General features: G+C 36.4%; 1 protein-coding gene across 1 annotated transcript; it reads right to left on the bottom strand.

Annotated features, from left to right (window-relative positions):
* Window positions 1-8,539: 8,539 nt before the first annotated feature.
* LOC110921845 (formin-like protein 20) lies at window positions 8,540-9,851 on the bottom strand. The gene is made up of 3 exons (XM_022166173.2): window positions 9,819-9,851; window positions 9,068-9,283; window positions 8,540-8,985 (listed from the first exon to the last, which is right to left on the bottom strand). The coding sequence occupies exons 1-3, from the start codon at window positions 9,849-9,851 to the stop codon at window positions 8,614-8,616; spliced, it is 621 nt and encodes a 206-aa protein (XP_022021865.2). The 3' UTR covers window positions 8,540-8,613.
* Window positions 9,852-14,559: the final 4,708 nt, after the last annotated feature.

The raw sequence follows: 14,559 nt of genomic DNA, 5'->3' as shown, positions 1-14,559 counted from the left end.
ACAAAGAAAGACTTGCATGATAGTTTTCACACTTTTACCCATTCCATCCGTTACGTGAGCATATTTGAGCCTATTGTTATATATTTGTTCATTTCGGATATAGGAGTGAGCCGGATGTTATGTGTAATTTAGAATTTGTCACTAGTATGCTTGTTAAGACCATGAACTTGTGAATTTGTGTAAAAGTGATAGAGGCACTTAGATTACCCCTTTGTTGTAAACCTTGTTCTTTGTGTTGTGCTTCCCGTTCACCTTATATTACCCTTTAGGATTAACCATGTCGAGCCTTCCCGTTTACCTTTGTTTACCCACATTATCGCCCACTTAGCCAAATTTAGCCTTTGTATGTTTTAAACCCTTTTTAGTGTTGAAACTCGGACAAAATAATCGTTTAACTAGTGTTTATTTCAGTTTATTGTATAGTATGTTTTCTATGTTTAAAAAAAAAACACACACAGAAAATAAAACACCCTAAAATAGGGTGAAGTTGATAGAAATCGAGCAATTTTGAACACTTAAATGTTAAAATTTCGTTGATAAGCTCGATTGCGCTTTAGTCGCCTTTTTAAGGCGTTTGTATGTATAGTTGTATTATTTTCTTGCTAGTTAAACGCTAATATCGAGTTTTAACCATTTTCGCCACTTTATATGTCTACTTCCATACCCTTCGCCCAAGCCTAACGTTACAACCCGTAAAGACCTCTTGATTTACACTTATTTGCATGTTAGTTGGTGGAGACGAGATCTTATGACAAGCTTATGATATTGCATGTTTCATTGACGAGGCATTGAGTGTTTGCACATACACATTATATGTATGTTTCATAAATAAACCCGAGTGTGTGTGAACATTGTGAGTCGCGTGAAGATTAACATGTTGAGTCGATTAAATGTGAAGTCACGGCTTTTTGGTTGTCGCTTTATAATTGCATATGCTTGTTGGGTTTGAGTCTTTTGATGTTGTCTTTCGACAAACCGGCTAACCGTTTATAGTAGTTTTCAATAAAATAGTGTGTAAATTATCGTTCTTGTTTATTTCCGTCTTTTATTGCTTTTTAGTTCAGCTTGCTTGAGGACAAGCAAGGTTCAAGTGTGGGGAGATTTGATATTCGCTAATTTACACATATTTTAGTCCCCCGTTTTACCCCTATTTTATGCGTTTTCGGCCGTAAAACCGTCATTCGGATACTTAATTATCTACATTTTTGTTTACAGGCCTAAAACAGCATACCAGACAAGATGATAGCGAAAACGAGGACTTTCCGGACAAAACGACGAAGCTGCGAAGATTCTGTTGGAAAAACTGACCTGGACGTGTTGCACGATCATGCGGCCATATGCACGACCGTGCATATCCGACAAACCAAGAAGACCCGGCAGTGAACGAGGCGTGCAACACTGCGTGCAAGGCATTGCAGGCCAATCCGAAAACGCACGGTCATGCCAAATGCGGAACGGTCGTGCGGATCCGACAACGCAGGAAAACATCGGAGCTGAACGACCACAAAACTAGGCGTGCAACAAAATGCCGGTTTGGAACGTCCGTGCCATATAAAGAACGCCCGTGCATATGCGAAGACCAGTCAACGATCTGTGACGTCATGCGGTATGGTGGACCACCACCAATAATGCTTAAAGTGCACGGTCGTGCGATCGGGAGAACGGTCGTGCGACACCGAAAAAGCATATAAACAGAACAGAACCATTTTATTAGTAACTCTGGACATTTTTGGGAGCTCTGCAGGCGATTTTGAGGCTCCGAAGGCTGCTGCTTTCACTCGGATTCAAGCCACATTGCCCGGTTTTGCTCATTTACTATCCAGATTCTCATTCTTATGCTTGTTTATGGTTTGGTTTCTCAAATCTTTCCATTATTTTGTTATGTTTCAAGCATTTAGACTGATTACTATGTATTAATGTAAGCCTTTGGGCAAAAACACAACAATCCCTTGCTTGATTATAACCATTAGTATGTTGATATATGTTTGTAATGAAACCTTGAAGTATTTTCTATGATTATCTTTGATGATTAGTTTGCAACCTTGTTATTGATATTGATTTCTTGATTATAAGTAATTGTGTTGGATGATTGGTGCTTGGTTAGGTAAGATAGTTGAAAAATGAAGCTTATTTAATCATGTATTAGTAAACTTTTAATTTGGTTAACTAGTTTAACTTGGTTAAAATGTGGGCACCATGATACTCTAACGGGTTAGTGGTTTAATAAAATGTAATTATTGTTAATCAAGAAAGCTTGCCTTGACGGAAGGACTCTAACGGGTTAGATGGTGTTGTTATGAATTCTTGCCATGATTTGTTAGCTTAGTTAGTAGTTTCGGCCAAAATTGCTATCTTGGTGAATTTATGCGCAAGATTTGTAAAATGAACTCGGTTGTGATTTAATCTAGTTTATGCTTGTCTCGGTGGTTGCATTGTGTTTATCGGTGTTGCTTTCCTTGATTAAGTGAGGTTAGAAAACTCCTAACGGATGACTAACTTATTTTTAGGAGATTTTTGTAGACATTAATCAATCGCACGTTAAAGAACAATTTTAGGTGGTTAAAGTGTGTTTATCGTTTTAACTTTCCGAATGATTGTCATGTTAGGATTCCTGAAAGGGATACTAATTGTCTCGAAATGGAAAATTGACCGAATGCTTCTAGTGCCAAAACTGACTTAGTTGACATGCTGTGGTTGTGTATTAAGCAAGGCTATTTATATATATTTTACTATGTTTTATAAGTATTTATTTATGCTTAATTTAGATTAATTAAAACCAAGACAATTTATGTTTTTACCGGTAATTTAGTGACAAAGGTCTAGTATTATTTCTCCGCCCATTTCCGTGGATCGATACTTGGTTCTTACCGATACTTTACTACATATATGACGGGGTACACTTGCCTCTTTCGTGTGTGTTTTGATGTAAAAGTAACAATCACTTTTATAAATTTAAAACCAATTCGTGTGTAATTTCATTGTAAAAATATGTATAGTCATGCACGTACCAGCTATGAACGTGTACCTGACAGCATCCTCTTCTGGAAGTACTTGACTCCAGTCATTCCCTTCATCATCTTGTATCACAACACAGGCTCTTGACTTCTCTTTCTTAGAATTATCTTCAATTTGTTTCAACCTTGGTGATTCCTCTATGTTTCTGTGATAGATCGCCTTTTGATAGTAATCTTCTTTAAATGGATTAGCGGTTTCTTCAACAGCAGAGTTTCTACATTCTCTTTTGAAATGACCCTTTTGCTTGCATTTGAAGCAGGTCACTTTTGATTTGTCGAATCCCAACTTTGTTGATGGTACACAGATTGATTGTCTGCCAGTAATATCCATGAACCGTTGAGCTCGTCGAATGCAGCTTGCCAAACACCATCTCAGATCAATGAGTTCCATCTCCTCTGGATCTATCTGGTCGTAATCTTCCTTTGTTAGTTCAGAATTTCCAATTTTACCAGCTACCAGAAAACTCATTTGTTGTTTAGCAGCTTTGATGTTCATTGTTGAAGAATTCTTTAGCTTTAAAGCAATGTTGCAGAGAATCTCATCAGGTTCTTCAGAGTTTGATGTTGTTGATGATGAATGATATCCTGGATCGTAGCTTGATGAGCTTTTCTGTGAGTCTTTCGTCTTTTCAACATTATATGCAGTCTTTATCGGTTCACTAACAGTCACCGAATGTACACTACCCTTGTAGTAAAGACCAACATTCTGGTGATGCGAAGAACTGCTCATCTTGCTTTGCTTTTGCAGCTCAAGCTCATGACTTTCTATCTTCTCTATCAAAACATCAAGAGTAATTGTATCAAACAACACATCGTTTTTCAAAATAAACACGAACGTTTACCACCGATCAGCTCGTGGTAACGCTTCAATGATTTTGGTAATGATTTCTTCCCGTGTTTTTACAATTTCAAACCTATCAAGTTCAATTTTAAGGTGACAAAATCTTTCAATCATTTGTCGTACAGATTCACCTTTGAGACCATCAAACAAATCAAATTCTTTTTTAAGTAAAGCTATTTTGTTCTTTTTGATTTGTTTACCCCCTCAGCTTTAACCCGTAATGCTTCCCACACAGATTTAGATGACCCATCGTGATTAAGCAATGCAAAAATGTCATCTCTAATCGACTGTTGGATTGAGGCAATCATTAATTGTTCGTATGAAAAGTTCTTTTTATCATCAACGGTAAGCTTTTGAGTGGAATTTCTTCGTTTTTATCATCGACTGGTCTACTGTATCTGAATTCCATGCAAAACCAGCTTTCATGCGCATAAGCTTTGGCCCAGTTGATAAATCGTTCTTTCCACCATGTGTAATCTTCAATATTGTCGAGCTTTGGTGGTTTCGAATGGGTTCCGTAAAAATTATCATGATTAATGTTCTTAGTTATTGCTTTTGTTATGCTTTTTGGTGTGACAGTCGATGTTCCGGAAGATTCGGACGTGAACGCTTTGTAAAACATGTTGTAGAACTCTTCAGCCATGACGCTTTCTTGTATCAAACTTTGAATTTGCTCCTCGTTTATCTCCTCGAATCACCTACAAACGAATAAACAAATGATCAGTTTTAAAATGAACAGTCAGTTGGATCGGATGTGTATCCGAACGGATGGGGTCAACGAAAGTCAATCGGATGACTTCGGATCGGATCACTTGGATCGGATGTCAATCCGTACGAATCACACTTCGATCGAACGTGGTCAACACAAGTAAACTGTCTTTTGATAATTGGATGACTTTGGATTGGATGTCAATCCGATCGAACAGGGTCAACAACAAGTCAACTATCACTTTATACTTTCACCTCCCATCGGATGTCGCTTCGAACGGATTGCCGTTCGATGATTGGGCCTCAACTTTGAAAATTTGGATCGAATGTCACTTCGAATGGATTGCCGTTCGATGATTGTCAAAGGTTAATGGCTTGCTGCGGATCGGATTGCAATTCGTTCGAATTGCCTTCCGAGACTTGGATCTCAAATTATTTGAACAAGGTGCCGTGGATCGAATGTCAGTTCGTTCGATGTGCCATTCGATGATTGGTCCTCTTAAAACAAACAATCAGTAATGAATTTTCAAACAAGTATTTAAATGAATTTTCAATTATCAAAACAAATAACAGTGGCCGGCAACATCTTTAATGTCAATTTTAATTGGACCTTTATTATAGTGGACTTGACATCTTTATATTCGTTCAATTCTTATTGGGCCTTTACACTGCAGATTACATCAAATATAATGACTGATATGAATTGAATGCTGTTATCATTATTTTGTGTATCTGATGAGTTATGAGAATGAAAGATTGAACAATTTGGTTTTGGATTGTATGGTCATCCGATCGGATGGCCATCCGATCGGATGGCCTCCGATCGGATGGCCTCCGATCGGATGGCCATCCGATCGGTGAACATCAATAACAACAACAGCTAACATCTTTCACGTATTCGGATCAGAAAAATCTCGATTTCTTTCAAACCGCTTGGAATTTTGTTCTAAAAATTTGTAGGCTTATAAAACTCTTGTTTTCGCACAAAATGTCAAAATTTCAGCAATTTTTATCCGTAAAAACCTTGTTAATTTTGAATTTTTCTGTCAAAAACGTGAAGAAAAAGAGTAGAGTAAGAATTTTAACAAATCTGATGTGATTTTGACTCTGAATCTGATGAAATCTCGTGCGATTTTGTGTGTTTGATCCGTGCAATCGAGCTCCTGCTCTGATACCACTTGTAGGATCGTTTTTAATCCCGAACGATTGCGTATCGACACGTGTGACGTGCGGAATCTGTACACGTGCGTAGACCGAACACGAGAACGTAATCTAAACGTGATTCTATTGAATATACGACAAGTACAAGCACCACGAATCACCTTTGCAACTTTCTCTCTCTAGTTTCTATCTCTAACCTTTAAAGCTCCAAAGTCACCAAAATGTCAAAAGTTCTAAAACTAAGACATTACTCTCCTATTTATAGGCCAAGGCTTTAATGAGAATTCTCATTAATTACATAATTGCCACCTTGCCTTTTCTCTAAATATTACAATATAAGTCTTGGTTTGTTTTTGCTACGAATCGTATTGACGGAGGCGATAGACATAAATGCACCAACAACATATTTCCCCTTAAAAAACTGCTTAATTGCTTATTTATCCAACTTAAAATTAAAATTGCATATGTCCCCTTCTTTAACTATTAAAATTGCATATATCCCCTTTTCTTACCTAATATAATTGCAGATTTACCCATTTTGATTTATTTTATAAACAAACAAGTTATATAATGACTTTTTTACCCTTATTTTTACTAAAACTTAAAAAAATAAAAATTTATTCATTTTTACTAGTCTTTGTGGATTTTTCACAATTCTTTAAAAAAATACATATTTATTCATTTTTACTAAAACTTAAACACTGAAATAAACTGCTAAACTAGTAAAAATCTACAAAAACTAGTAAAAACGAATAAATATGTATTTTTTTAAGTTTTAGTAAAAATAAGGCTAAAAAAGTATTATATAACTTGTTTTTAATGAAATAAATCAAAATGGGTAAATTTGCAATTTTATTAATTAAGGAAGAGGATATATACAATTTTAATTTTAAGTTGGGTAAATACGCAATTAAGCAGTTTTTTAAGGAGAAATATGCAATTGTCCCAAAAGAAAAGGGGAGGTGGGGTGGGGTGGGGTGGGGTGGGTGTGGTGAGTCCCACTTTCTTTTAATTAGATATATGTAAATAGATAATTAATAACATTTTTTTATTATTAAGGGTATTTTGGTCATTTCGCACCCACTTAACACCAAAAACTAACCTCCATCCGCATCAGGGACTATTCGGGAACGAAATTGAAAAAGTTAGGGACTATAGCTGTAATTTTAGAAAGTTAAGGACTAAAGGTGAAAAAAAGCCAAACCATAGAGACTATCCAGGCATTTAACTCAAGTATATAACTTACATAGTTGTCTTATAAGTAAAATTTGATATTGATAAGTTGTATATATATGTGTGTGTGAAACGCATAATTAACAAAATAAAACTATTTTACACATAACATTATATAAAGTAAGGTGGTGTTTGTTTTTTCTCAAGTAGAGCTTTCTGACCTCTTTTGTCTGTGCGGCGCAGACCACGCGAAGACCTTTTGTTTTGCAGATTGTTTGTTTTTCAGAAGAGATTTCATTTAAAAAGGTCTACGCATCCTCTTCCCCAAACAAATGTGGACCTCCCACTTCTAAACACTTTAAACCAATGTTTTAAAACCCGGTAAATACCAGCCGGTTATACCGGTATTACCATTTGTAGATGTAAATCCGGTACGAAACACCCCGGTAAATAAGTGAAACGGCATAAGGTTTGTACCGGCGGTAAAATCCGGTATACCGGTTTGAAACGTAATACCGGTACCGGTTCAGAGTTATTTTAGTTAGGCTTGTTGCTTATTTTTATTATGTATGTTACTTATCTTACGTAATTTTATATATTATGATTATTCGTAACTAAAAGTTCTTATTTAATATTGTATGAAACGAAAATAATTGATGTATTCAACACTCGAATGGCTTAAACATATCGTACACTTTCATTTAAAATAGCTTGTTGGAAAACTGAATGGTTTTCGATTATCTTTCGGATTATTTTTTATTATGGATTTACTTTTGGATCATATTTTAATATGTAATTCATGCATTTTTGGATTAACTTTTGAGTTGATGTTGTAATTTATGAAATTATGGAGTTAGCTAGTCAACCCGGTTGAACCGCTCGGTACAATCTGGTTCAACCGGTTGAACCATTTTTTAGCCTAATCCGGTTTGATTTAAAAACCGGTTTTTAAAACATTGCTTTAAACCTCTTCTCACATAACACACAGACATAACAAAACCCTAGCACCTCTCCTCCACCACTCTCCTCTTCCTCCCACCACCGCCGCCGTCTTCTTCCTCCTCTGACCACCCCTCTCTTACACCACTCTCCTCTATTTCAATTCCAATCTCAAAACTGCGATCTTCATCTAAAACATTCAAGACGTACAGAGAGGGTGACGGCGGGTTGATTAGGGATGGAAGGGCGGAGCGGTTCAACACTGGTGGTAGTTTCACGGCAGGCAGATCTGGTGGTACGGTGGGCGACGATTGTGTCGGCGGTGAAGATGAGTTGATGATTTTCATACAATTTCTTCAAGGTATTCTTCAACCCATACTTCTCATTTTGCTCTTGATGATTCTTTATCTACTTAAATTTGTTGCGATTGAGGATAATCTAATGGTGTTGTTTACATATCTGGTTAAGATTCTAATAATTTTTTATGAACATTTGATGAATTCGGGATTTGATTATGTTGCTTAATTGTAAACGAAATTGATGTTTTTATTAATAATTATGACGTGAATTGCAAGAACTTCAAATGGTCCTTTGATTCTTCATCCTGTATTTTTTTCAAGGTATTTGGAGGTTTGGAGATGGCAGATGTGGTAGTAGTGAATAAGGTGGTTGGGCTGGGTGAGGAATTAGATAATCAGTGGCTAATAATAGTTTTCACCCCGTCATAAAATCAACTTTGTACTAGTGCTTAGTTTTTTTTTCTTCTGAATTTTGATGTTAACTTTTAGATTTATAACTAGAAGTAGTACCCGGCGCGTTGCGGCCGGTTCTACTCACTAGGCTTCGTTGTTGCGACCACCGTGCATCTTCATACCAAACTAAAATCTTGTTTTCAGGTTTTTTGTTCCCATCATCTGGTTCATAGTCTTCAAATGCGTCAACTTTGGATTCTGGTACAGGTCCTTCCTTCAAGACTATATCACCATTTTCAGCATCCACCTTAATTTTTTGTTCATCAACCGCATTACTAAAAATCTCTTCGACTTTAAAACACTCTTCATGTGTAGGACTTTCGGTCCCATTATTGTCGTCAAATTCTCCTTTTGTGGTGATAATAGATGGTAGAGCATCAGCCTCCAAAAAACATACCTGATACAAATATAAGGATATATTCGTTCAACTTCTAGTGTTTGCAAAATAAGGGCATACTCAGTGTGAACAAAAGGCCTACCTTTGCTTTAAAGTTCTTTTGCATCTGGTCTCTTGCATCCCACATAACATCAACTTCATCACAACTCAAATTGAGTACGCCGCTTCGCACAAATGTTGTGTGAAACATTACTCTAAATATAATATCCTCCCTAACATGATCCACATGTACACATCCAAGAACCACATCTCCTTGAACACGATGATGAATATCAATTTTCACAAATTCACACTCTTCCTACAATCACAAAGTCATAAGATTTTTTTTTTAACAGCTAACTGCTTTCCACGTGTAAACCCACCGTTTCGGAGCTATGTCCAAAGGTCGACTACTCGACCACCGCTAGAAAGCGTATCATACCCCTGATGCACGGAAACCCCATGGAATAGGTAAAACCGCGCCCCCCTCGGACTCGAACCCAGCTAAAACCCAGGCCAAGCCCTCACCGAGATGTCCAATACCCAGCACCAGCCGGGGATCGAACCGACGCCTCCAATGGAGACAACTGGCCAACCAACCAACTGAGTTGGGGTAATGGACACAAAGTCATAAGATTATATCAGAGGTTTTGTTTGGATTTGCATTTTGAAAAAAAAAATATCTTGTCTTTTTTTTTACTTGTAGTCACAAAAATAAGTTTAATTAACATATTCTGCATCCATTTTTAAAAGGCAAATAATTAATTTCTAATAATTAGTTTCATACCAGTTGCACTTGATTATCAAAGGGGAACATAAAATTGCCTATTTTCAAAGACACGAAACATATATACCCTTTTTTTCTCAAGAATGTCATTTTTGGTCATATATGAACTAATTACCTAAATGATCAGGATTTCTGATGCTCTCAAACAACTGTTTCACTGTTAATTACAACTTCAAATAGCAAAAGCACATTTAAACATTATCTTTTACAGCCCGTTTTATTACAGCTAACTAACTGATTTTCAATATTTACAGCAAAACAAAAACACATCCAAACACTATCCTCTTCAACCTGTTATATCACGGTTAACTATCTGATTACCAGCTAACTTATATATATACCAACTAACTTTTACAAAAATATATATATATACCAGCTAGCATCTCCCAATCACATCCAATCCACAAATCAAACTAAAAACCCACATCAGTTTCATAGAAATATGAGAACCAGATCATCAAAAACCCTTAGGCATTCATTAAAACCCTCGACGCAGAGGAAAAACACAAATTGCGTACCTTGCCTTTAAGAACTTAGACCGCGAAGCTCAGTCTGTGACTCACAATCGACCACAACATGAGGGTTCAATACGATTATTTGAAAACCCTAACCTACTCAATGGGTGCAAATAAAAATACAAACCAAATAGATTAGTGTTTCAAAGAAGAAGAATGCCTCATATGGGTTGACTGATTGCAAAAGATACGAACGAAAACCCTAACTAATTCGGTGGAAAGAACAAATCAAGGTTACCAACCTGTACAGTGAATCGCTGTTGAAAGTTAATCCTAAAACTTGTATGAGTTGAAAGTTGAAGGACTAAAGTGAAAGATTGATATAATTAGTTATTATTAAAGTTTGATTTATTTTAGGTAAGTCTTGGAGATAAAGTTTAGTAATTGATTAAGGAAAGGTTTAATAGCTTGGAGAGCAAGTTTAGTAGTACTATAAATAGGGGTCTAGGTTATTGTTTTTATTTGTCCCTTTTCTTTGTAAGTTCGTATGTTCGTTTGATTGAATAGAAAGAGTCGTGGGTTTGTCCCCCCCAATATCTCGTGTTCGTGTTTGTTGATCGTGTTCGTGTTTGTTGATACGATTGTTTGAACCGTCTGGACCAACAATTGGTATCAGAGCGTAAGCTCGTACCGAGGCAGCCGTATGTGATTGGGTCCGAAGAAGATAGCAAGATATCGCAAGCTTGGTCGATAAGTAAGTTCATCGCAGGAGATTACAAGGCTGTTCGTTTGGTAACCGGATGCCAACTACATTCGGTGTTTGACGAAAAGAAAAGAATTGGTGGCATGTGTTCTCGAGGTGTATTAATTCTTGGTGTTAAACTAATACAAAAGGTGCAAGGTTCACTTTTGTCGTGACTTGCTGAGAAGAAAATCAACAAGATTTTTTTTCTTGATTATCGCATGACTTTTGTAAACCCCTGGAACCAAGTAAGTGATTTATGTTTTGAAGCAAACAAGTACACACTTTAATTCTTTCACCAAATTTACCCAAACACATAAACAAGACTACAAGAGGTTGTTTTGTTTTGGGTTTTTAAAATTACAAGAGTAAGTAGTTTTTTTGAGACAAATAAAAAGAAAGCAAGTGGTGAAGTTAATTTGCATTGGAAAGGAAGGACCACAAGGTTGTTTCGGGTTAATGAAGAATGTTGCTATTGATGATTTAAATGAAGTAAGAGAGTAGGATAGTAACTGAGAGCGTTCTTAAAAGAAAGTAACTAAGAACGTTTCTTAAAGAAAGAAAGAAAGAAAGAGAAGAAAAGTTTGTAGTGTTTGGTTATTTAGTAGAGATTGGTTTCGGGGATCGGGAATCAATTCTAACTAAAAAATAGCAAACCCCTAAAGAAAGTAAAGATAGAAAAGACACAATAGAAATTGGCGGACTTCCAGTATTGACGAAGTCGAACTACAAAGTATGGTCGATCAAGATGGAGGAATTTCTGAAAGACTATGGCTTTTGGGACGTTATTGAACCTACAGTTGACGTAGTTGTAGATGAAAGGAAGATGTATACCGCATTAGGGTACATATGTCAAACCCTTCCAGACGACATCTTGGTACAAGTTGGCATACTCATGAATGCTAAGGAAGTATGGCGTGCCTTGAAGATTCGATTTCTTGGAATTGATTATGTAAGAAAGGAAGAACAAGAAAAACCAGCTCAAGAAGCCGCTGAGAAAGAAAGACTGGATGAGATTGCTAAGAAAGAAAGATTGGATACGATTGTTCAAGAAGAACAAGCACATGAGAAAGAAGCTCAGGAAGCTATAGAGAAAGAAGAAGCTTTGCAAGCTGTTTTGGTAAGTGAAGAAAAAGAAAGATTGAATAAAGAAAACGAAAGAATTTCTTTAGATGAAGAAGAGAAGAGCGTGAATCTTCAAGTATGTTTTCCTGACTCAAACAACCATGAAGACGAAGAAACTGTTAAGATCAGTTTGCAGCAGCGAAGCAAGAAACCTGCTACTGATCATGACGATGAAAGAAAGAATCTAGTAATGAATGAAAGGAAGGATTTAGCTGATAAATCTGCACATATAGAATCATATGTGAAAGTCAACAGTCGAGCATATGTTGAAGAAAAATCAGAATCGAATGAAAAGTTTAATGGAATAGTTAGAAAGAAAAGCCCAACAGGGTCTGATAAAGAAAGAAAGGTTGACCCAGCTGAGAGTTTTGGGTCAAAGCCGAATTTCCAAGAATGTTTGGATGAGCAAAGAAAGAAAAGAAGAGTGAAGAAAAAAACTTGTCAATTGAACAAGTGATGCAACAAATATGTGAAGATAGAAAAGTTCAAGAAAAGAAAGTGTTCAATGATTTCGGATCTAACATTAATGTTGATGGTTTGAATGATGAGCGTGAAGAACCTGTTAAACAGGTTTGTTACAAACAAATGAAAAGAAAGAATAAAGGAGGACCAATGATAGAAATTGAAGAGTTGAGAGTGCTATTTGGGATTCAAGACCTTGGCGGTACAAAGTCAAGAAAGTTTGGACCGAGTTTTTGGATTAAGGGGGAATGTTGAAAGTTAATCCTAAAACTTGTATGAGTTGAAAGTTGAAGGCCTAAAGTGAAAGATTGATATAATTAGTTATTATTACAGTTTGATTTATTTTAGGTAAGTCTTGGAGATAAAGTTTAGTAATTGATTAAGGAAAGGTTTAATAGCTTGGAGAGCAAGTTTAGTAGTACTATAAATAGGGGTCTAGGTTATTGTTTTTATTTGTCCCTTTTCTTTGTAAGTTCGTATGTTCATTTGATTGAATAGAAAGAGTCGTGGGTTTGTCCCCCCCAATATCTCGTGTTCGTGTTTGTTGATCGTGTTCGTGTTTGTTGATACGATTATTTGAACCGTCTGGGCCAACAATCGCGAGCTTCGAATGCGAAATATCTGGTGGCCGACGATCTGTGGTCTGGTTGTAGTTGCCGGAACCGTACGACCGTGTCGCGCTCTCTCTCCCTCTATATGTTTCTCTCTCTAACCATCTCTCTACAATATAATGAGCGGTGGTATGTGGAAAGCCAGAAGCAAGGTAGCTTCAAAAGTATGAAGAAAATAACTTAAGCAGATGGTACAACACAACATAGCATATAAAACACTTTAAGCACAAGTTACAACCCAGTTAAACATAAACATGTTGCAAATTAGACTATTATATAATATATAATGTTGTTTTTTGAATTTTGATGTTAGTTTTCATAATTTATAATGTTGTTTTTCTGAATTTTGATGTTAATTTTTTGATTATGATGCCTATTATGTTGTTTGGTGTTATTTCAGTAGTTGGAGAAGTTAAAAAATAAACAGTCTTTTTCTTGCAGACTATTTGGTCCGTCTCTTCTGCTACAGATGTGGTTCAAATAATTCAGACGTTTTACCTCTGAAAAAACCAAACTAACACCTAAATGTGTTCTTTATATGTATGACTTGTAGGGATGGCAATGGGTCGGGTTTGGGACGGGTTTAGGTAATCCCAAACCCAAACCCGGTTAGATAAGCTTGTCCCAAACCCGTCCCAAAACCCGTCGGGTTTCTAGCGGGTAAATACCCATCGGGTATCGGGTATACCCGCGGGTTTCGGGTAAACCCGTTAATTTAAAAAGTTTACATGTTGGGTATATTCATCTCAAAAACCATTGGGTATTTATCGGGTAACTACTAATCGATTACATTTTGTATTGTCATTATAAAAATATATATTAAATAACTACAATGTATATGAAATAGAATATCTATATGTGTAAAAAATGGGAGTATCATATATATACATATTTAATAATATAAAAGAAATTATATCGGGTATACAATCGGGTAAACGGGTACACTTTATCGGGTAATTGGGTCGGGTAAACGGGTATATCACTAAATCCCAAACCCGTCCCAAACCCGCGAAAAAAATAAAAACTATTCCCAAACCCGTCCCAAACCCGATTAACTGACCCCAAACCCGTCCCAAATGTGTCAGGTTTCGGTTTACCCAGCGAGTTCGGGTTTGATTGCCATCCCTAATGATTTGTGAGTCCACTTTTCAAAAGAAAGCAATTGCTCAACGAGAAAGGACGGCAGAAGGATGGGACTAGTTAGGAAATGACAAATGTGGGACTCATCTTTAATTAAAACTAGATGAAACTCTGCCGCGTTGTGGCCGACAACTTACAAATTAAGACAAAACGTAAAAAAAAATGCTAGATGGAAGCCTTCGTGTTGTCGTGGTGAAGGTTAAATGACATAAAACATTAACCATGTAAAACCTATGACAATACAAAAGTTAAAAAAAAACATCAATCAACTTG

This window comes from Helianthus annuus, chromosome 17 (assembly GCF_002127325.2).
Source record: "Helianthus annuus cultivar XRQ/B chromosome 17, HanXRQr2.0-SUNRISE, whole genome shotgun sequence".
Classification (NCBI taxonomy): Eukaryota; Viridiplantae; Streptophyta; class Magnoliopsida; order Asterales; family Asteraceae; genus Helianthus; species Helianthus annuus.
The sequence above is the reverse complement of the archived record's forward strand: the minus strand, read 5'-3'. Positions and strand labels throughout refer to the sequence as shown.